This window comes from Astyanax mexicanus, chromosome 14 (assembly GCF_023375975.1).
Source record: "Astyanax mexicanus isolate ESR-SI-001 chromosome 14, AstMex3_surface, whole genome shotgun sequence".
NCBI lineage: Eukaryota > Metazoa > Chordata > Actinopteri > Characiformes > Acestrorhamphidae > Astyanax > Astyanax mexicanus.
Window position 1 is genome coordinate 44,154,337 of NC_064421.1, and position 23,703 is coordinate 44,178,039.

A 23,703-nucleotide genomic window follows, 5' to 3' on the forward strand; every position below is an offset into this window, starting at 1 on the left:
TTTTTCTGAGGAGATACAAGGTTTTGTTTTTTAGTCATGATCTTACATTTAAAGCAGTACTGTGTGAACGTTTTGGCACCTGTCTAAAGCATATCTGATAAGGGATTATTGAATAAGATCATTCAAAATACATTAATAATATCAATACTACAGTAAATCGAAATAATTCATGTCACTGTGTTAATTCTGAATCAATTAAATAAAATGCATGTGTCCCTAAAACTTCTCACAGTACTGAAGTTATGTGCATATATAAACACACACACACACGCAGTGAGACTGTGGGTCTTTTATGATCAAACAAGGGAGGATGTATTTTTGGTATTTTTGCTAAAGCAGTGTTTAGCCCTCATTGTATACCGTTATACAGTGTGTGTACGAGTGTGTGTGATAATCTCTGTATATCAGCAATACCCCACACACACACACGCGCGCGCACGTTCACCGTCCCGCCGTTTTAGTGTAAATGTCCTGTGCATGTTTAACTCATTCTGCATGTTGCTATAGCGATCTGTCTGTAGGCTGCTGCTGATTGGATAGCAGAACTGTGTATTCCCACAAATAATAAAGATCAAAGTGTTTATACCCTGCAGCACGACTCTTCACTACTGACCCGCTGACCGTTACTCAGCCTGCAGCTGGTGTTTAAACTCTGCAGTAGTATAGTATAGTATAGTATAGTATAGTATAGTATAGTATAGTATAGTATAGTGTAGTCTAGTATAATACTAGTGTTAGTACAGTATTCAGTCCTACTGGAAAGTGAAGAGTTAAATCTGTAAAACACTAAACAAAATCTGTCCAATCAGGATCATTTTTTTAAGTGGCATCTGTAGATTCAGCTAAACCAGTTCTCCCACTGGAACAGGACTAAACTGGTAGAACTTTAGAAATTCATACTGGATATTGTTAATAGAGCTTCATTCTGATTATTAATGTTATTAGAGCTTCATCCTGGATATTAATGTTATTAGAACTTCATACTGGATATAAATTATTGGAACTTTATTCTGGACATTAATGTTATTCGAGCTTAATTCTGGTTATTCATGTTTAAAACTTCATTATGGATATTAATGTTATTAAAACTTCATTATGGATATTAATGCTATTAGAACTTCATAATGGATATTAATGTTATTACAGCTACATTCTGAATATTAATGTTATTAGAACTTTATTATGGATTAGATTATTATAGCTTCATATTGAATATTGAGGTTACTAGAGCTTCATACTGGATACTACATACCTGTCAAGTCTCCTGATTTTGCCGGGACACTACTGTAATTTACCCCTCTTTCCCGCCGTCCTCCCGTATTAATATTTTATATTTTTAAATAAAAAAAATAACCCTGAAACAACAAATCAGAGAGATGGATAGATGCCAAAAAAGTAAAGACTTCATGTAAAAATCTAGAAAAATGAGAAATCGAATTGTCCTTTCTATAGAAGAGCAGAGTTAAGCAACTGCAATTTTAGTGTCTTTCGTTATTTTAGATTTCTTGTAAACCTGTTTTAAAACGTAAGGGATATTAATCTTAGTTGGGCTGGTGGGACGACTCGAAGCAGGCAGCAAAAAAATGTCCCTATTTTTAATCCAGAACTTGACAGGTATGTTATTGAGGTTATTAAAGCATCATAGTTATTAATACACACACAAAAATAACTCAATAGTCTTCTTGTCTCCATTTAATACCAAATTCCCACAAAATATAAAAACTTGACAAAAATAAGAATGATATAAACTAAAGCTACAGAACAAAAAACACATTTAGCTTAATGCAAAACGACTCTTTTCATATTTCCAAAAAAAAAAAAAGCTTTACTTAAGCAGCTACTGTTTCTCCATCTTCAGCTAAACTCATCTAGAGGTGAACAACAAAAGAAAAAAGTGGAGATCAGCAGAATTCAGAGCTCACACTGACGGGGTAATCTACCACACCTCTGTTCCTCTCAGCCTCACTTCTCCACTTCAGCCACAGCTGGGTTTTAATCAGAGTTCAGAGCTGTGAGTTTCTATATGGAGGAGGAGGAGGAGGAGTCTGAGAGCACTGCTGTACACAGAGTAGTGGAGAAGAAGTAGAAGTGTGTCATCGGTTTTGGGGGGGGGGGGGGGGGGGGGACGTGTGGGCACTGTGGGCACCCCCCTACACACACACACACAAACAGCAACTGTACAATACTCATGTGTACTGTGTGTATTATAGTGTGTGTGCACAGTGTACAGTTACACAGTGTTTTCAAGTTTGTAAATATGTAAATTAAATGTTACTGTGTATGAGCTATACAATCTGTAAGAGAGAGTGTGTGTATATATATATGTGTGTGTGTGTGTGTGTGTGTGTGTGTGTGTGTGTATATGTGTGTCCAGTCATATTCCAGCACAGTGCTTTACCTGTTCAAACACACCTGACTGAAGGTTCAGTGTGTTTAAGCAGATAAACTGAGCTGGAGCGTCCAGGTAAACACACCTGCTCTTCACGGTAGTTCATGATTGCAGGTTGGAGTGTGTGTGTGTGTGTGTGTGTAAGTGTGTGTGTGTTTAAACGCTGGGTGAGGGCTGTGCGTTGGCTGTATTTGTGTTTTGTCTAGGCAGTGTGTACATGGCTCCCAGGAACTGGTCAGCGATGCGTCCGGCTTCCCTCAGGCCGCTCAGCAGGGCTCCGTGTACTGTAGCTGGATAGTTCCGGATCGTGTGTTCTCCGGCGAAGAAGAGACGCGGCACCGGCTGCAATAGAACAAATACACATTCATCACATTTACACAGAGAACAGTCCAGATCTCATGATTCATAAAGGCATTATGATACTTAGTATACTTCTGTGGGAAATCTGTACTGTAACTTAGGTGTTAGTAGGGCTGGGGATCGTTTTAAAATGTACAGTACTGGTGCGCTACCTTGAATTCAGTACTGATACCCAAATGGTACTTTTTTCGATACCTTTTTTTAAATTGTAACCAAAAAAATACAAAAAGCGATAATTATTCTCATACAACACATTTCAGTAATTCAGTTCATTTTAATATAAGACTACCTTTATAAAAGGGGTTATGAATGGTTTATGAAGGAGATTATTAATGGTTAATAATTAGGCTGCAAATACTTTAAAACTCATTAATGAATACTCATTTCTACTGTCAAACCTCAGATCTTTCTTGAAACTGATTTACTTTGTGTTTTCCATCAATCAGCATTAAACTTTAACATTAAACAAACTAAAGTATGTTTGACTATTTACCATAAATTAAATGACTAAGCAAACAACAGATCACTGTTGCCTTTTCAATGAATGCTTATCAATGGTTTTAAGGCATTTACAACCTAGTCAACAATACTTAATATTCTAACTTATAAACCATTTATAAAGCCTTTATAAGGGTAGTCTTATTTTAAAGTGGTACCCAAATTTCATTACCAGCCAACATGAGTTATCTCATTCTCATACTATCATCATAAGAGACTACCATACTTAAAAATCTTGCTGTAACAATCAAACAATGAGCATGATTGTGACTGTTTATTAAGAACAAAAACAACAGCATTACTCATCTTAAACTACAAATATTTTTTTCAAAAGTAGCACCTTTTGCCTACCTGTAATTCAGGCTTTCAGTTAACAGCTGTGCTCAACTTGTCAAGAGTTAATTACTTGAATTTCTTGCCTCTTAATGTGTTTGAGAGCATCAGTTGTAAAGTAGTGAAGAGGTAGAGTTACAGGTATACAGTGAATAGCTCTATTTAAGTAATGTTCTAATCCAGATTATGAGAAGCAACAACTACTCAACTAAGTAAAGAAAAATGCAAAAAATGAGGCTAGCCAATCAAAAAAAAAATTCAAGGAATTTAAAAATATCCTCAAGGTTAGTCGCAAAGACCAATAAAAACGTTATGATTAAACTGCCACTCATCAGGACCGCCCCAGGATAGAAACACCTCTATTACACAGGATAAATTCCAAACAAATAATAACACCAAACTTCACTGATTCTCATCACTTGTGTGCATGTGTCTCACCTGTGATGCTCCAGGTATAGCTGGTCCAGGTGTGATGGGCTGGGCCATCAGGTCATAGTCGTTTCCGGAGGAGCCGGCTGCCACGTACGAGTACGAGCCTCGAGCCCAGGGGTCCGCACGCCAGCGCGTCACCACCGTCTCCTTCGGCTGCCATGGAAACGCACACACACAAGACATCAGTCAGAGTGATGTTAGTGTTGGAGCTGGGCCAAAGACTCTGTGTTTGTGTGTGTGTGTGTGTGTGTTTGTGTGTTTGTGTGTGTTACTGTGCTGAACTCATTAACCTGGGTGGACATTTCCTCTGCGGTGGGATAAGATACGACACAGTTCACAATATAACTGTGTGTAAAACATTTCTATGCACAAACACATATACACATATACACATATACACATATACACACATACACTTTTTATTAAAATGAACTTCATTAACATATTAGATTTTGTTGTACTGGTTAGCTAAAATGATCTGGACTATGCTGGCTAATGTAGTCATGCTACACATGCTAACATGAACTGCAATTAGTCACAAAGGAGGAGCAGATGTTTGACTGAATGTTAGATGCTAAATTGACTACAAATGTGAGTATATGTTGAGCAATTTCTTACATATATGTTACTCATGGCCATTCCTAGCATCTAGTTAGCATTAGCCAGTTGTTTCCAGTCTTTATTTGCTTCGCTTGACATCAGTGAGTCATAACCTAATCAGGCAAGTCATAACCTAACTGAAATCTAGATCAGGCTGCAGTTATCTGCTAAACTAAGCAGTATATTACTGATTAGTTCTGTAAAGTAGTCTTTAACTTGGCTTAGGCTAACACAGCTAGCAATGCATGAAGCTAACTAGGTATCTAACTGTGGATAAAGTTATATAAATATAAATAAATATAAAATCCATGTGAGCTGGTTCATAATGTTGCTTATCATGGTAAAAAGTTATTGAACGCGCACTCGTTCTTATAGGTTTATTGTCCTCAGCTTGGCAACCCGAGGGAGCCTGGTGTCTGTGAAGGGGTGGACGGCGATGCCAACTCTTTCCAGTGTTTTGAAATTGTTCTGCTCTAGCCATTTCACACACACACACACACACTCTGATTTCCTACTGATTGCTCCTTTAAAAAAGTCAGTTTAATGTAAGTAAATGTAATCTGATATAAGTGAAGCTCAGGTGGAATAAATGGGACAGATGTAGGACACAGGCTCTCTAATATGATCACTTACTAAAAATCAACAAATAATATAATATGATTAAGGTTTAAATTATTTTATTTAGTTGTGTGTCCTAAAAGTTGAGACCCACAGTGGGCGTACATATAAATCCAAGATAGAAATAAACACTGTGATCTATGTGGTTAGCTCACCTGAGGAACTGCACTGCTGCCAAAGATGCCCTTCAGAATCGCTAGGCAACGGCCCACAATGACGTCATCGCTAATGTTCTCCATAATGCCCGCCGCTTCTCCAGCCATCAGGGCCAGCAGGATGGGGGCTGGACACAACAGATAGGAAGGAAAACGACAATCAGTATCACACAAGCACACACACACACACACAACCCAGCATCTGGATTGCATGGTTAGTGCTCATTTACCCCAAAGCTTAAAACTACCACAAAAGCTCAACACGCTTGGAGGAGAACATTAACTGCTAATGCTATTTCTGGGTGAGTAAGACTATTATCCTACCCACCTGCACAGAGAGAGAGGATACTTATGCACTCTGGAACTTTCAGTCACTGTGGAATTATTAAGGATCGAACCTGCGACTGCCTGGTAACAAAGCCCACAGTTACTGAGTGGAGCAGCTGTCTAAGTGCCGGCTACAGGTGAACTCACCTTTGTAAAGGTTCCAGAACAGAAACAGTTCCCCGCGGCTGGCAGTGGTGCTCCCAACATGGCCGAACAGATTCACACTGGGGTCCCAGAACACACGGTCAAAACACAGCACCACCTGCAGGCACAAAGGATACACTGCATCAGATTTTTTTTTTTCCAATTTGCTCGAGAAGGGTATAGCTGCAGCCTCGGAGACTGCAGTTTTAGGACACTGCAGTTTCAGGACCCTGCAGTTTCAGGACCCTGCAGTTTCAGGACCCTATGTTTTCGCGACACTGCCGCCTAAAAAAGTGGTCTTGGACACGATGGATTACAGTCGAAATGTGAAGTTTGGGCCTACATTTAATGTATTAAAATGTTCAGATGTTTTGAATTAGATATCAACGTAATCTACACATATTGAGCACCTAACATTACTTGTTAGCCTAGGATAGCTTGCTTCAAATGGGCGATATGGTAATTAGTTCTGCTTAGCACATAGATTGAAATATAAAAGATGACAAAGAATATGTTCACTACGTTTCAGTACATTAAATCAGAGTAACGTTAGCCTACTGTCTTCGGTGTAATGCTAATTACTTATTTAATCAATACTGATGTACCATATAGTTAAGTTAATACTCTTGAACAATGCGCGTTGTCATTTGTAAAAGTAATTTTATTATCCTATCTGCTTTTTAAGATGCATATAAATAATTTGGTTATGTTTGTACCATCTTTAATATAAAAGCTGCATGTATCTATCTAATATTTGGGTGAAATAAGCCTTTAAATCTGTAAGTAGTTAGCTAAAGTTGTGATATTATTTACGGTGTAGTAAGTCGCTCATTTCCCTAGGTGGCAGTGTCTCGAAAACATAGGGTCCTAGAACTGCGGTTTTGAAACTGCGGTTTTGAAACTACAGAACTTTCAATATTTCTGAATCCCTATAGCTCGCAAGACACTATTATAATCTTGGGTGACCTGTTGATTGATGGATGGATGGATGGATGGATGGATGGATGGATGGATGGATGGATTGATGGATTGATGGATTGATGGATTGATGGATTGATGGATTGATGGATTGATGGATTGATTGATTGATTGATTGATTGATTGATTGATTGATTGATTGATTGATTGATTGATTGATTGATGGATGGATGGATGGATGGATGGATGGATGGATGGATGGATGGATGCTTTATTTATCCCGAAGGACATTTAGGAATTTTAGTAGGTACATTAGACAAGTGACCACAGTCGATTATTCATATTATTTACCTCGTTTTTTTTTTTTTTTTTTACTTTGATGTACAGCACCAGTCACAAGTTATGGAAACAACTTCTCATTCAATGATTATTTCCTTTACTGAAGTGGTCCAGTAACTCCAGTAACTTAAAAAAGTGTTCAACAAACCAATACACTCTGAGTAGCATTTAGATGAACTCTTATCTGGAGTGCGGCTAACTAGGGGTTTCTGAGGCTGGTAACTCTGATGATCTTATACTGTGCAACAGAGGTACCTCTTGGGCTTTCTTTTCTGGAGCACTCCTGATGAAAACCAGTTTCATCATGGTGTAATAAACACAGGTCTTAAGTTTATTACTGAAAAATATATATTACTTAGATTTGATTGCATATTTACTCTTTCAGTATTAAGCATGTTGTGTTTTTGGGTGTCATAAATAGATAGGTTGATACTTTAACAAGAAACATTCTAATTTAATCTAAAAAATATATATGTTTATCATACCTTACTGTATCATATTACCACTTCTATTAAACATACGAGTTTTTTAATCATATCGCCCAGCTTTAGTTAGATCATTTATCTGTATTCATCGTTTATTATAAATTCTGCGCAATCAGTCGAACCGTTTCCCCCGTTTTCCCCTCTGTTTCCACCCCTCCGGTCAGTGTTTATAATCAGTGCTCCTGCTCCAGACCACAAAACCCAAACACAGAACCGACCAATCACACACGCGGTCCCCTACAACACGCCGGCACGGCTCACTGCAGAACAGCACTCAGCCCAATGCTCTGCATCACTACTGCAACACTGCAGCACACTGCGCCACCTGCTGACTCAGGCAGGGAACTGCAGCTGCAGCAGGTTGCATAATACTGCAGCATTTTACTGCAGCCCAGAGAGAGAGAGAGGGAGAGATGATGCACTGCAGGAAATGATGTAGTATTAGTGTGTGTGAGAGTGTGTGAGTGTGTGTGTGTTGGGGAGGGGTGGGGGTGTTCATTGAGGAGGGGAAACTCAGCTCTGGGGAGAGGCTGTGGGTTCTATTTCAGGTGAAGGTGACCTTGATTCATGGACATGAAACCCCATAAAGCCTCTGATGTTCTTGTTCGTGTTTAACCACCTTTCAGCAAGGAGCACAGACCACACTCACACACGCTCTCACACGCTCTCACACGCTCTCACACGCTCTCACACGCTCACTCTGTCTGCCATAAACAGATAATCTGCATTATTTATTCTGATCCAACCACATAACAGCCATTTCTTCACTGCTGCAGAGCCACAGATCTTCCCCAGTGTCTCTCAGCTTGATTAGATGTCTATGAACATGTCTATCACACTAGTTGCTTCTTCAGGACACTACGTGGCACCGGGTATCATTTATCCCCCAGATGACAGAAGAAGTCTAACCATAGAGTCATAGAGTCAGCTAGAGTCAGAGTAAGTACCAGAGTCAGATAGAAATATAGTCAGATAAAGAGGTATAGTCATAAAGTCATCATTAGATTTGGTCAATCTAGATTAAATAGAATTTTCATTTAAAAGCTGTTTGACCAGTGGTAGGATGGTCCCCCCTTAAATGTGAGTCTTGGTCCTCCCAGGGTTTCCTCCTCCTGCAGCTCTGAGGGAGTTTTTCCTTGCCTCCGCGCTCACTGGAGGTTCTGTATTCTGTAATTTCTACGTTAAATGTTTTGCCTGATTCTTTGTCCTGTAATCATGTTTCTGTAAAGCTGCTTTGTGCCAACATCAGTTGTAAAAAGCGCTATACAAATAAATTTGATTTGATTAAATAGAGTTTGAATCAGAGTCAAGCGTTCAAGTTAGAGTCGGCATTGATAACTAATAATTTCCCATCTATATACATTATGGTAAAATGTTGTTTTCCAACTCCTTGATCTAATGTGTTTTTTAGTATGAAAAATACTATTTGGTTAGAAAATCAAAAGTATTGGGACAGGATGGTTTGGATTGGATGGTCAGCATCAGTCCAGAGAACAAAACTGCACTGTTCAATGAAGAGTTAAGCTGGTTTATATCCCTCGACACACATTAGGCACAGTGGCAACAGGCTCAGAGTCCAATTCTCTATTGGCAGTATATCTCTCCAGGGACTAGACAAGCTGTGGTACATGTTCAGTCAAAAATCTGTCAAATCAGTGTAAATTACTGGTATTTAGAGTATTGTTAACCCAAGACATTGAGATAAAAAAGAAAAAAAGAAAAAAAAAAAACACACACACCTTGTTGAGGTTTCCAAAGCCCATCCTCTGGATGGCGGATGTTTTCCACTCGGGCAGTGGTGGGACGAACTGCACGGCAGGCGGCTGCTGCTTCATCACCCCCAGCGGCAGGGTGCACAACACCGCATCACACTTATAAATAAACGTCTGAGTGGTGGAGCGAGTGTTCACCGCTATTACCTCACAGCCTGAGAGAGAGAGAGAGAGAGAGAGAGAGAGAGAGAGAGAGAGAGATTATGCACCTGGAGCAGGTAGCACACCTGGTGTGAGGCTGTATTGGCAGTGTGTGTGTGTGTGTGTGTGTGTGATGCAGGTGTAGGAACTTACCTGATGAGGTGTAGCGCACCTGCCGGACAGCCGTGTTGAGTTTAATGTCCAAACCCTCAGCCAGAGCCACAGGAACGCAGGAGTAACCGTTTCGCACAGTCAGGTGACTTCCTGTGAACTCAAAATCATCATCCTACACACACACACACACACACACACACACACACACACACACACACACACAAACAAACAATTAGGCGCACTTAAAATCCTTTATTTTCCCAAAAATCTACAGTGCGCCTTATGTATGCATTATACCAGTCAGGTTGAAAGGAGCAGTATTGCCATTCCGATACTCCGATACACACTAAGCGCTAGCTCTTTCCACGTTCAGAGGTGAGTATCATTTATCTGTAGCCTGTGCTAACCCCGGCTAGCACTGCTGGAGCAGCTAGCTCTTTCGCCATTCAGAGGGGAGTATATCGGACTGCCTGCACATTTACTGTGTTAAAACAGATTACGCGGGACAAACTGCTAGCTAATATCACCTTGGCTTACTGGAACACTCAGGGTTCCTTGGTGTAGCACTATTGAGCTGTATTAGCCACTAACGGCGGCCAGCGCTTCTAAGCTTACTGTAAATTGACGGAAGCGCTTTACTCACCCAAATGAATAGTTTTTAGGAGAGAAATCTGTGTAGATTAACACCCAGCGCTCGTTTGACTTCAAAGTCAAAGTAGGATGAAGTAGGATGAAAACATGGTGACACCCCTGTTCCTTACTAGTGTCTCATAATGCGCTTATGTAAGAAAATAGACCAGAAAATAGTGCTCCTTACAGTGCGAAAAATACAGTACTCTGCCTCCAACAGTCGAGTATTAGAGAGGAAACACACACAGACATAAACACTTACCTGATCCCAGTGTTTGAGGGAGAGAGTAGAGAGGGGTGTGGCATTAGCAAACTCCAGATTAGCAAAGTGCCAGTCCAGTATCTGCCGATCTCTAGACGACAGATACACATCACTGAAAGAGAGAGAGAGAGAGAGAGAGAGAGAGAGAGAGAGAGAGAGAGAGAGAGAGAGAGAGAGATTATTAGTATAACAGCAGGAACAGAAAAGACCAAAACGCAAGTTAGTAAATATATACACATGCACTATATGTTTAAATGTTTGAGGACAACCATTACTACTGACACAGAAGTGAAAATGTACACATATGCACAGTACTGCCAATAGAATGGGAATCTTTGGAACAAATAAATATCTATTTGCACCATGTATAATTCCAGTGTAGGCTGTGTTCTCTGAAATGAAATCGCTCCTTTCAGTACTTTTGGAATAAGTTGGTGTGTGTGTGTGTGTGTGTGTGTGTGTGTGTGTGTGTGTGTGTTAGTTTGTACCTGGGTGGATTTGCTTCAAGCTCCTGTAGCCTCTCTTCCAGTTTAGCCTGCTGCTCAGCCAGCGCATCATAATCCTACATCACACACAGCATCATATATGAGTTTATATATATGAGAACACTTTAAGCAGTGGTGTACAGTAATATATACTGGGTACATAAATACATAAATAGCGCCTAAAATGAAATAATGATTCGAATTAACAGTAACTGCACAAAACAAATAGTGAGATAAAACTTAAGTTATGAATCTTTCAAAGAACTGCAACCATGTGTTGCTAAAAGCAAGGGAAGAGAGACTGATGAGAAGTTTCCCATGTCATCGTGAAAAGACTGCATTTGATAAATACAAGAACATCTGGGCATGCTTAGTAAGCTTAGATTATAACAGAACAAATACAGTTTTTGGTATTATTTTAATCTTAACTATTTGCATCATTTTGCACATTTCAACCTTCATAGCTAAAATTGCTTTTATGACTTATCACATGTTTCTTCTCTGACCAGATATCATCTGTGTGTGCGTTTGTGTGTGTGTGTGGAGTCTGTTGGAACTGCAATGAGTGTGTGTGGAAGTGTTCGTACCTTGCAGAGAGCTGTGAGATCCCGATGTTTACTTTTAACTAGAAACTCTGCAGTGATATCTCTGGGAGGTTTCACCTCACTGGCCTCTTTATACTGCTGGTGAAGCTCCTTCACCTTCTCTTTAGTGGCAACCATCTGAGAAATAGAGAGAAAAAGAACGACCGAGAGGAAGAGAAGTAGACAGAGTAAAGGAGGAAGAGGGAAGGGGAGAGAGCAAGAGAAGGAGAATGAGAAAAATAATTAAATTAAAGACACATTAACATTTATAAATGTGTAATTTAATGTTAAAGCTCCACTAGGTAGGATTGAGATTTTGTGCTCGTGGGCTCCCCCTACAGTTGTAGAGTGTAATAAATGTTTCAGGTGGATTAGTTTCTCTTTCTCATTTTCTGGCTTTCACAGACATATTCGGTCTCTTTCCAGCTTCTGCCAGAGTGCCTGTATGTTAGTTTGTAAAGAATGCACCAGTAGTCCTTGTAGAACTGTTAAAACTAAAAAAGGTCGGAAAGCAGGTCGCAGTTCTCGCGAGCGTTGGTCACGGCTGCCTCAGAAAACTTACAGAGTCTGGTTTGAGTTCAGAGGAGCTCCGGCACAGACACGAGAGCACCGCTATTCCTCCTATTACACCTCAATGCAGCGCTGCACTGAGTTTCAAGCTGTAATTTTACTTATTTAAAAAGATCAAAAATCAAGGAAATCCTACCTAGTGCTGCTTTAAACAAAAGTGCTAAAACAGAAGTGTAGCAGCTGCTTTATAACGTTTATACATTTGATATGATTCTTGCATTTAGACAGACTGTAATGCACTACAGAAAGTATACTGGGTGTATAATATAACAAATTATAACAAAAGGTATAATGTACCTTATTAAGCAGCTCTTTGAGCTCCTCCTGGGTATTTACTATCTTCTTCCAGTGCTCTATCTGTTCATCTTTCACATGCTTTTCCTGGAGCCTGCACACACACACAAAAGGTTTAGAAATAAATGTAGCATCAACTAATAAAAATATATAGGGGCAGTTGCAGAAACATTGAATAAGCCTAGTCTTGGACTACATAGCCATTTGAATGGAGATCTTACATTGAAAGAAAAATTCAGTCTAGACTAGGATTAATACCGGTCTGGAAACCAACCCATAATGTATTATTATTACATATTACAAAATAATAATAATGTAGGCACATTTAAAATTCTAAAAAAAAATTTTTCCAAAAATTGTCAGTGCATCTTATAAACCAGTGCACCTTTTGTATGAATTCTGCCAGTCGGGTATTAAGAAGCAGTAAAGCCACCCTGCTGAAGTACAGCGTTATACAGGTATATATACTCGAGACTGGAGTAGTACTAGCATTAGCCGCTAACCGCACTAAGTGCTAGCTCTTTCACCGCTCAGAGGTGAATATTGTGGGCCTGTAGCCTGCTGCTAATCCCGGCTAGCGCTGCTGGAGCAGTATTCCGGTAAGCCAGGGCAATATTAGCCAACAGTTCGTCCCACGTAGCTTGTTTTAACACAGTAAACATGCAGACTACAGTGCAATATACTCGCCTCTAAACGGGGAAAGAGCTAGTGCTTAGCGCGGTTAGTGGCTAATGCTAATACTGCTCCAGCAGTGCTAGCTGGGGTTAGCAGCAGGCTACAGTCCTGCAGTCCTGGAAATCTGAGTTTACTATACATTTACTGAAGCACTTCACCCAGTAGCGGGACCAGCTGAATTAGAAGGAAAACATGGCAACACCCCTGTTCTTTACTAGTGTCGCATAATGCGCCTTAAGCGTTTATTGATAGTGTGTCTTATAATCCAGTGCACTTTACAGTGAGAAAAATATGGTATTACTACGTTTATTGTTATAATAATAACAACTACTGTTATTATAATGTTTTAAAAGGCATTAAAATAAATAAGTAGTCTGTGATTGGACGAGGTATTAGCAGCATATCTGAGACAGGCAGTGATTGGTCACTTACTGTATGACGACCTCCAGTGCCTGACCCAGAGAAACAGGTTTGTTATTGAGGAAGTTGAAGTCCAGCTGGTGACTGAGGAACGACGTGGCCTCCAGCAGTCTGTTAAACTCCTGCTCCACCATCTCGTCCTTCTCCTTAGGAACCTACACACACACACACACCATACAAAGTTACATTAATAACCTTTAATATGACCTACAGAAAATATCAGGAGCTGCCCATATACACACAGACTGCGCCTAGACTAGACTAAAGGGCTGACCAGATAAAATCCAGGTAATTTGCATTTAAATAAACAGCTCCTCAACGTAATACTTTGAAAGATTCTGGGTTATTGTGCATGTCTGAAAGAGGCTAGATACCCCCAAAAATCCAAAACTACATTACTGTAAATTTATTATCAATTTCATGTGACTGAAAATAGAACCCCCAATTAGAGTAGTACAAGAAAAACATTTCTCTTTACCCCGATTCAGTTACATAATTTAGCTGATACTCACACTTGTGCAGCGTTCTCCCTGAGAAAGAGAGAGAAAAAGAGAGAGAGAAAGAGAGAGAGAGAGAGAGAGAATATTAAATCATGGTAGGCAAAACAGAAAAAAAACAGCAGCAGCTTTGGACAAAAGTATTGGGGAAACACCTCTTGATCCCTGAATGTAGGTGGAATATGGAGGTACCCTAATTCCAAGTTCATATAGTGCATCTGAAAAGGGAGACCAACTCCATATAGTTGTGCCTATGAGTTTAGAATGGGATGGCATAAAAGTTCTTTTACTCTCACCTGCAATTTTCTCAGAATTAATATAAATTTTATAGACCCTATAAGAGAACCATTGGGACCACCTCAAAAAAGAATGGCATAAAAGCCCTGTAGGTGTTATGTGGAGGTGTCACAATACATTTGTCCATATTGTGTGTTCACATAATGTATGCACATATGTAATTTAATGTGTATGTACTTACAGCCTGGCCATTAGCCTCATATAGCGGACACTTTTGTTTGATTTTGGCCAACTCCATATTGACTTGCTTACTGACCACAGCCATGGGGTTCCCACCTGAAAAGAAAGAAAGAAAGAAAGAAAGAAAGAAAGAGAGAGAGAGAAGAGAGAGATTCAGTAAACACCACCCTCTGCTGGACAAAAAAAAATAAACGGCAAAACCACAGGCCGTCATTTATTACACATTTATAAATATGTGCTACTGTTTCACTCTCTCTCTCCTGAAGTGAAGTGTTTTAATAATAATGAGTATTGGTCAGACTTACCCAGGCCAGTCACCACCATTGCCCCCAGGTCTGCTACATAGTTCCCTTTACGGAAAGTGGCCACTCTTCCTCCCACACGGTCCTGCCAATAAAAAAAGCCCTTTAATATTAAACACAGTTCTACACAATTACTAAATCTACTATGTGCTGAAATTATTCACTAATATAGATTTAAAAAAGGAAAAGATGAGTGGTTTCTGTTTGTGTTTTTTGATACTATTATTTTGGTTAGGGTAATATGGTCACTAAAAGCTAAGCTAAGTAAACAAAACCAAATTTATAAAACAAAATGTAATATATACAAAATACATTTTCAAAATACATTTAAGTCAAACAAGCAGTGGATGTTAATCTACACAAATTTCTCTCCTGAAAACTGTTTATTTGGTGCAAAAGTACAGTATCTGCTGAAATTCTACCTGATTCACAAAATTGGAAAGTTTAAAGAGCTGAATTTTACTGAATTTTACCCTGGCCTCCAGCACTGTGACATCCATGCCGAAACTCTGCAGCTGCCTCGCCGCCGCCAAACCTGACACACCCCCACCAATCACAATCACCTTCCCTGTTTTCTTGCCTAAACACACACAAAACACACACAATTCAAAGTCATTCGGCAGTGAAACTTGAACTTATATCAAACCCAGGCACTGAAATATATAATGTCAATCCCCCACCCTGAATAAGTTCCTCTTAAACCCCCTTTAAGTTCCCCTTTAACCCTTCTAAACCCCACCCCATGCTTACTGGGTAGTGGTTTGACGCGTTTGTAGATTCCGAAGTTGATAAGGCCGTGTCTCTCCAGGTAACTGTGAATTCTGTGCACCAGAACGGCATCACCTTTGGAAACAGACACACAGCATTTACACACAGGTCTAAAAATAAATTCACTGCACACAAAAAAACATTTCATTTATTTATAATTAGCCAATGTTTGGCCAATAATGACGGTGTATTTTCTAAAAAAGAACAATTAACCGGCAAACAAAGAAATGCTAAGGCTAAGGTAGCTTAGCTAATGTTACTATCCTAGTCCTGTACAGCTTGTTCTCAGCAGGAAGAAAAAAGAAGGAAAAAAAAAAAAAAAGGGCAGTTTTCACACCTGTCGTTGGTTTCTATGATCCGGATCAGTTGATGAGTTTGTTTATTTGGAGCGTTTTCTCCCTCTGTTTGGTTTGGTTTCACACAGGCACAAAATCAAATGCACGCAAGCACACCCTTTTAGTTTTAATTGGTCAGAGCTATCTGACATGGGAGCAAGAAAGTGAATATAGCGAGATGTAATAGAAACTGTGCTTATGAACACTGTGTTTTCAATGGGATGTGCAGTGCAGGCGTACACATAAAAAATGGATTACAAACTGACCTAAAAGTACTGGTGTGAAAAGGCCATATGAAGAGGTAGTAACCTGAGTATACAGATACTAAGCACGATAGATGATGAATGAATTGAATGCTAATGTATGACCACTATATGTGGTCATTAAGCTGTTGCGAGATGGTTGCTACAGTGTTACTATAGGGCTGCTACGTTATCCCAGGTAGTTGCTTTAGTGCTGCTAAACGGCTGACATAAAGCTCATACATAATGCAAGACATTCTGACGTTGCAACCCTGAGAAAGGTTGAGAAAAACCTGTCTGACTGGTCCTAATTAAATTTTAATTAAAAACACTTTTGCTCTACAAAATGGTTGTGCTTTGCCATGCACAAACATGATTACAGTCTACGTGTGTGTGTGTGTATATGAACTATAGATAAACTGACTGTTGTATGGAGCCTCCAGCTGCTGAACAGTAGACTCGAAGGTGAGCTGGACTTTTGGGTTATCCAACCACAGCTGGAGCTAAAAACAGAGGAAGAAGAAGAAAAACTCAGATTTGTATATTTTACTCCTTTTAAAACGGTGTGATATTAACCTTTCACTAATCTCTCAACGCAAAACTAGCAATACGCAGTTCTGCACATTAAAAAAATATATAAAATTTACAATTAAATGAATTATGTGGTTAAAATGAAAAGTATAGAAATTTTAAATCCCAGATCCTGATGAACAATATTTTTTTATTTCTTTCATATGTTCTGATTGGTGCGTAAATCTAGTAATCACACCCAATCACAGGTCAAGACTTACTGTGCGGTTCCGGATGTACAGGAAAACCTTCTGCGTTTGTTGTGGTCCATTAATAATGTCAGGGAAACACGCAGCTTCCTGGGACGTCATTCGATCGTGTGGAAGGCGGCTCTGGAAAGCTGCGCCCTCCAAACCTGTAGACAGGTGAGCGATTTACAAGAATTAAAATGTGCACGATATAGTACGTGTACAGTATTTTTGTACAGCCGTTACTAACATCTCACATAAGGGTGGTTTAAACATCAGTGCCACCTACAGGTAGGCGATCTAGTTTAAAAACAGTATCTCCTCAATAAGAACTCCTAAATAAAAAGTGCTCTACTAACCTGACGGCTCGTCTGGCTCGCTGTCATTCTCCTCCTCCACTGGAGGGGCGGGTGGGGGCACCACCTGTTTGCGCTCTTTTTCTGCTTTAGCGTTCCTCTCCTCCTCTGAGTAATACTCGTCCTCCGACAGGTTAGCCAGGCTCTCGTCCATCTCTCTGTACTCCACCTGCAGCAAGAGGCGCAGTAAACACTCCATTACAACCATGTACACGGATATACACCCGAAGAGGACATCAGGGACCTTATTTACTAAATTAAATCTAATTTACTGAAAACACAGAGATAACTACAGGTGTGTTTAACTGTCATAAAGCAGATTGTTTTAAATAATGATGAGGCTACAGGTGTGTTTTAATTGATAATACTGAAGTTCCAGGTGTGATTTAATCAATTATAAAGCTACAGGTCTGGTTTAATTGCTAATTATGCAGCTTCAGATGTGTTTTAATCTATAATAATAAAGTGGCAGGTGTGTTTCAATAGCTATGTGTTTCAGGTAAGCTTTAATCGATATGGAAACTACAGGTGTGCTTTAAATTATAATAAGGAAGCTACACTACAGGTAAGCTTTAATTGATAAGGAAGCTATAGATGTGGTTTAAATGATAAGGAAGCTACAGGTGAGCTTTAATTGATAATAAAGAACCTACAGGTAACCTTTAATTGATAGAAACTACAGGTGAGCTTTAATTGATAAGGAATTTACAGGTGAGCTTTAATTGATAAGGAAGTTACAGGTGAGCTTTAATTGATAAGGAAGTTACAGGTGAGCTTTAATTGATAAGGAAGTTACAGGTGAGCTTTAATTGATAAGGAAGTTACAGGTGAGCTTTAATTTTTAAGGAATCTACAGGTGTGTTTTAATTGCTTATGAAGCTACAGATGTGCTTTAATTGATATTAATGCAGCTGCAGATGTGCTTTAATTGATAAGGAAGCTACAGGTGAGCTTTAATTGCTAATAAAGGTGACCCAAAAGGGGAGGATGCTAATGAGGTGTTCACTTTGGCTCGCTTCCGGCGGCTGGTCCGTCGCCCTTCAGCAGAGTCCTGGTCGATGCCCCCTGGACCGGGAGGGTGCGGGAGGGGCGGGCCGCCACCCTCGCCACTCGGAGATGCCCTCTCCTTCTTTTTGACGTCGGCAGGGCCTGGAGCGGGACCAGCAGGGCCAGGGGACGGGCCGGCTGGAGCGTCCAATGAGCGTTCAACACCGTTACCTCCAGAGGAGGAGGAGGATGAGGAGGAGGGGGCGGAGTCTTTCTTATTCGCCAGCATAATGGAGGAAGACAGTGGCCTCTCCTGGAACAACAGACAGACGGAGGGAGAGGACGAAAGGTGTAAATGTGTGAAAGAGAGAGAAGTAGAAATTGAATGCAGTGCTGATTAGAGTTGCATGTTTGGAAACAACACAATGATAGACGACAGCTGAACATGTGTGTGTATGTATGTGTGTGTGAGTAAGTGTGTGTGAGAGACAGTGTGTGACGGATAGGCGGGGTGATGTCACAAAAATCACGATGCATTTTCACAAGACATTTTTATTTAAGATATAAGACGCATCAGGCCGTTTAGAAATAGGAAACTGTAGCTTATTATGAGAGTACTGTGTGAGACTGTGCAGCATAACTGTTCTGAGGTTGTTCTGATGTCAATTAGTTGCACCTCCTCTGAGAGTAAACTATTACAAGTCATATTTCATAAAGGTCTCATTCAACTATCAACTTCACTTACATAATCGCTGACAAATTTGAGAATTCACACACACACACATCCGCCTGCATCAGTTTAGCCCCACACACTCAGCGACATTCAGCTGTTTAGCCCCATCCACTCACGCTAAAGCTGCCTTAAGGTGTTTTAAACTAAGAGGCTGAATCCATGGCAGCCAATTAGAACAGAGCTCTAGTTGGTAAATAAGTAAAGTGAGTGTGTAAGTGCGTAAGCTTATGGGGGGCAAAAAAAACTGTAGAACTTTTGGATACAGGCTCTTTAAAGGTGTCCTTCCGCTGAAATCCACTTTTTCTTGTTCTTTTTGAAATAATATAGGTCTGAGTTGTATACATGCTGCATATGAAACTGTTCTTCAGCCTCCATTGTCTGCAGTATCTAGTAAAAGAAATCAGGAAAGACATCGAGGCCGTGGGGAGAAGGGGAGAACCATGGCGGGCAGTCTCTTTGCTCGCATAACGGCACTGATAACATTTCTTCTGGCTGCGGGGATGCTGTACCTAGCGCTCAGTGGTCATCTTTAACTAAGGCTGTATCTCTGAAAACATTTAGTCCTTTGAGTTTTAGAGCTGTAAAACTGACTGTGGGGGAAGGCAGGTAGGTGTTCTCTGCTGCAGTGCTGTTAGCCATTCAGAGGCGATATGTTTGCATGTATGAATATTCATGAGCAAGAGCTGAAATCCTGCGTTTCTTCAGATACCTTTAATACAGTGATCTAAATCAGGGCTAAATAAAAACACGAAAATAAGAGCACTTTTTAAACTAAAATAAATTAATAAAAAAACCTGGCATGGCATTCAATCTTTCATTCATATTAAAGATCACAACTAGACATTTTAAAATGAATGAAAAAACAATGGAATGAGACCTTAAAATATGTTATGACATCATTAATGCAGAAGGAGGTGTGTCTCCTGTTCTCTGAAGCCCCTGCCCCCTCTGTAATGAACTGTGATGAATGGGAACACCTGTTGATGGCAGGCATGATGAGCAGACAGATGTGTGTGTGTGCGTGCATGCAAGGTTGTGTGTAATGCAGGCCTGTCACGATAATATTTTTTGGACAGTATTTAGTCCCAGAAATAACTGCAACTAATAACAGATACTATTGTCAAGTTATGAACATTTAATGCATTTTCCCTTAAAAGTGGATAAAAGATAGAAAAGAAAAAGCAAGATGATAATGATAACTTTGGAACAGCTGTATGTAAAACGTAAAAAGAAAATCCTAAATTAATACAGAAACAGACATAAAATAATACCACTGTTCATTCACTTTAATGGGATTTTTTTCTTTAATTAATATTATGGGTTATATTGAGTTCACATACTGTACGATGGGCTGCTAATGTAATTATTGTGACAGGCCGAGTGTATAATGATGAAAAATTTACGTCGACTGCACATTACAGTAACCTTGTTTTGTTTTACCCATTTCTCGGTGCAGCGGGAAATATCCATTCACACGCTGGGAGATAAAGAACCAGAGACACACATAAGGGCGAATAATATGTAATTATTAATGTGTGCGTGTGTGTGTGTGTATAAAGAGCTGCAATATATCCCAAAAGAGCCTATGGTGACACATGTGTCACAAAAACACACTTTAAATGATGTGAAAAATTCCTAAAATTCCTATCACTTTGTTTGTGACACACACTGATCATCTTGAGAGCATCACTACAAGACAGTGTGTAAATCTGTGATCATTTACCTGACCAAAATGTAGAGTGCTAAAAATAAATCTAGCTTTTATTAAAAGTTTATTTTGCTTCTACAGGTCAGTTCCAAACATTTAACCATTTAAATGTTTTTTTTTATTTGAAAAAATGTTTTGCAATCCATATTAGGAGTGTTCCATATCGTATCATACTCAATAATACTGCCAACATTTTTTTAATATCCTGAACAATATTATACCCTGAAATATTGTGCCATATAACCCATTTCAACATTTTCTTGCTGTTTTTAGCTAAAGAAAAATTTACACTGTTCTTATTTCCCATTATATATCTACTAGAGACAGATTATATCTGTCCACTATCATTTATTTCACTTAAATCCTGGATATATGGAGATATTTGGAGTGCATTATTAGTTTAATAACATTCTGGATCATTGACTTCTTTTACAAATCTGATAAAATTCATATATATTTTTTTAATATCTCAGTTAGTGGTGTGCCATGTCATATTGTATGCAGTAATATAATTTAATTTTCATTTTGTTTTAGTGGTGTAATTTTTATCACGTAAATATTTATCACTATTAAATAATCAATATTATTTTAGGGTCATATCGCCAACCCCTAATCCATAAAAACAGATATAACTGGATTTGTTGAAAAGATATTTAAAATACAAGTTACAAAATTGTCTCTTCAGGATTTGTCCCTAAAATATTAACAGTCGTGCCAACAAAAAGACAAAAAAAAAAAAAAAAACATGTATGAGTTACTCACCCATTATTAATTTGGTATCAATATTCAGAAATGTGTCTAGGCTCTTACAGGATATATTATGTATAAAAATATTTTGATAATAGAATATATATGTTTAAACACAGTTAAAAGTTACAAAGTTCCTGATCACACAGTAACAGAAAATATGCTAAATACAAAAAAAGGAAATGTGTTAAATATCCCTATATTTACTATACAAAGCTGGCTTCAAAACAACAACACAATACCACATAAACAACTTTAACCCCTTTACAGGCCTTCGACAGTATACATGCTACAAGTTTAGATGATACAAAATCCTTTTTGTCTGCAGTAAAATGGGTTATATACAGTACATTCTGAAAACTTTGAGGGTTTGAAATCTCCTACAAGTCATTTGGAGAAGCTGCCTGTTTTCTCTCTACTCCACTTAATGATTTCAGATCAGTAACAGGAATTAAACCCAAATTCTGCATGTTTAAAAAAAAAGAAAGGCAGATAAACTAGACAACCTTAATAAAACTAAAGGTTTGGAGGAGATGAACTGTTTGATTTGTATTCAGGAAAATACAGATTTTAAAATGAAGTTTAGGAATGTGCCAATTTTATGATTGGTATTCATTATATTTTTTTAAGTTGTACTAGATTGTAGTACTGCAACTCTGTACTACAATACACACATTACTGGAATCTTTCCAATCGGACTTGCACTACACACCCAATAACTGCACTACTGATATACTTGCACTGTCAATACACACTTTAATTCCCCAAAAACTGTGAACTTTAAGAACTTTACACACTCATTCACTTTACCAGCCTTATGCTATATACTACATATTTGCACCACTGTTATACGGGTTCTATTTATACTGTCTATTTGTACCATCCCAATCACCATCAATATTGCACTATTGTCTTCCGTCTTACGTATGTCTATTGTGTTCTGTTGTATTGTACATATAGTGTCTCCCACTCTTTTATATTATATATCTATTTATTTTTATTTCTATTTATATATCTTATTTCACCCCTACCACTACTGTACCTTGTTTCTGTCTCATGTATGTCTATTTGTGTCCCTGCTGTATTGTACATATAGTGTCTTCCATTCTCTCTTTTATTATATCTATTATCTGTACTTGCTGTAAAATTTGGGAAGGAGAGTAACGAAATTTCAATTCTCTGTATGTCCTGTACATATGCAGTTTTGACAATAAAACTACTTGACTTGACTTGAGATTTACTTATTTATTAAGTAATGTTCATTATCAAACATGAAATCTTTTATGCAATTCTTGAATAAAAATCTTTAGGATTTAGGTGTGTAATATCAGGCAGAAAATTGACAAAAAAAAGTTGGCCTGTTAAGGGGTTAACTCAAACACATAATTTACAGCAACCTCGAGCCTATTAATGCCATAACCACAAAGCAACAACAATAACACAATGAAAGGCCTAGTCTAGTGTTAGCTATCTCTTAGCTATCTCTTTCACACCTCATAACCTCAAAATATTACCAACAATGGATCTAACAATACACCACTATCAACGTAATGTAATTATAGCTGACTATAACCAATATAGCTAATATATATATATAACTGCATATATAACAGCACAGCTACTGATTACATAATAACACAAGAGACAATCAACACAAACAGGTAAATAAAAACAGAATAAACAATTACTCAGACAATGTAATAACACAGACAAGACAATATAACCAAACAAACAATAGCTAATTAGCTAATAAAAACTAGACAATACAAAACAGCTCATCCCACAGTGACGTCGCACTGCACACTGCATGGCCATAGCGTCAGTTATCATCTAATACACAATATTACATTCCCAAAACCCTGAAAATAAACCAAATTAGCTAATAATTTAGATTATAATCCTTTAATAATCATCATCTCCGCCTCTCTATTGTCTCCGATTAGCTATCTCTCTCTCTCTCGCTTTATCTGCGGACAGCTATAGTTAGCTTAGCCACATGCTAACACTGAGTTCCCGCAGCGCTGTTTACTCGCTGCTGTTTTTATAATAATAATGAATTAAGATAATATTAATTAAGTCGCTGCTGGAGCTGCAGAAAGCATTAACACCTCTCTATCACCACACTATTCCCGCTAGCGCTTTACTGCTGTGAAATAAACGGGTTTATTTATTTACCTCTTCTGCTACCGTCCGGCACAAAGGAACCACGGAGCAGTGCGTGCGCCGGGCAGTGGCTGGGGAACAGCCA

General features: G+C 38.8%; 1 protein-coding gene across 3 annotated transcripts; it reads right to left on the bottom strand.

The window, feature by feature from the left end:
• Positions 1 to 1,677: 1,677 nt before the first annotated feature.
• kdm1a (lysine (K)-specific demethylase 1a) lies at positions 1,678 to 23,689 on the bottom strand. Of its 3 annotated transcripts, none has more exons than XM_015608289.3 (22): positions 23,631 to 23,686; positions 20,441 to 20,477; positions 18,287 to 18,580; positions 17,284 to 17,449; positions 16,958 to 17,091; positions 16,591 to 16,669; positions 15,572 to 15,664; positions 15,295 to 15,401; positions 14,825 to 14,906; positions 14,521 to 14,615; positions 14,058 to 14,075; positions 13,558 to 13,700; positions 12,454 to 12,544; positions 11,590 to 11,724; positions 11,006 to 11,079; positions 10,518 to 10,629; positions 9,665 to 9,797; positions 9,338 to 9,525; positions 5,860 to 5,974; positions 5,386 to 5,513; positions 4,019 to 4,165; positions 1,678 to 2,731 (listed from the first exon to the last, which is right to left on the bottom strand). In XM_015608289.3, exons 2-22 carry the CDS (start codon positions 20,468 to 20,470, stop codon positions 2,546 to 2,548), a joined length of 2,550 nt encoding a protein of 849 aa, XP_015463775.3. In that variant the 5' UTR covers positions 20,471 to 20,477; positions 23,631 to 23,686; the 3' UTR covers positions 1,678 to 2,545. The 3 variants fall into 3 exon arrangements, with proteins under 3 accessions (XP_015463775.3, XP_022528354.2, XP_007258997.3); XM_022672633.2 differs by having other exon boundaries at positions 20,426 to 20,477; positions 23,631 to 23,666; XM_007258935.4 differs by lacking the exon at positions 20,441 to 20,477 and having other exon boundaries at positions 23,631 to 23,689.
• Between the last annotated feature and the right edge of the window lie 14 nt (positions 23,690 to 23,703).

Bases quoted from the DNA above. Each gene is read 5' to 3' on its own strand.
- kdm1a (XM_022672633.2), bottom strand. From the start codon at position 20,470: ATGGATATTTCCCGCTGCACCGAGAAATGGGTAAAACAAAACAAG. The intron at 17,450-18,286 runs GTGAACACCTCA...CTCTTGCTGCAG, and splicing joins GCCGCCGGAAGCGAGCCAAA to GTGGAGTACAGAGAGATGGA. The intron at 14,616-14,824 runs GTAAGTCTGACC...CTTTCTTTTCAG, and splicing joins AATGGTGGTGACTGGCCTGG to GTGGGAACCCCATGGCTGTG.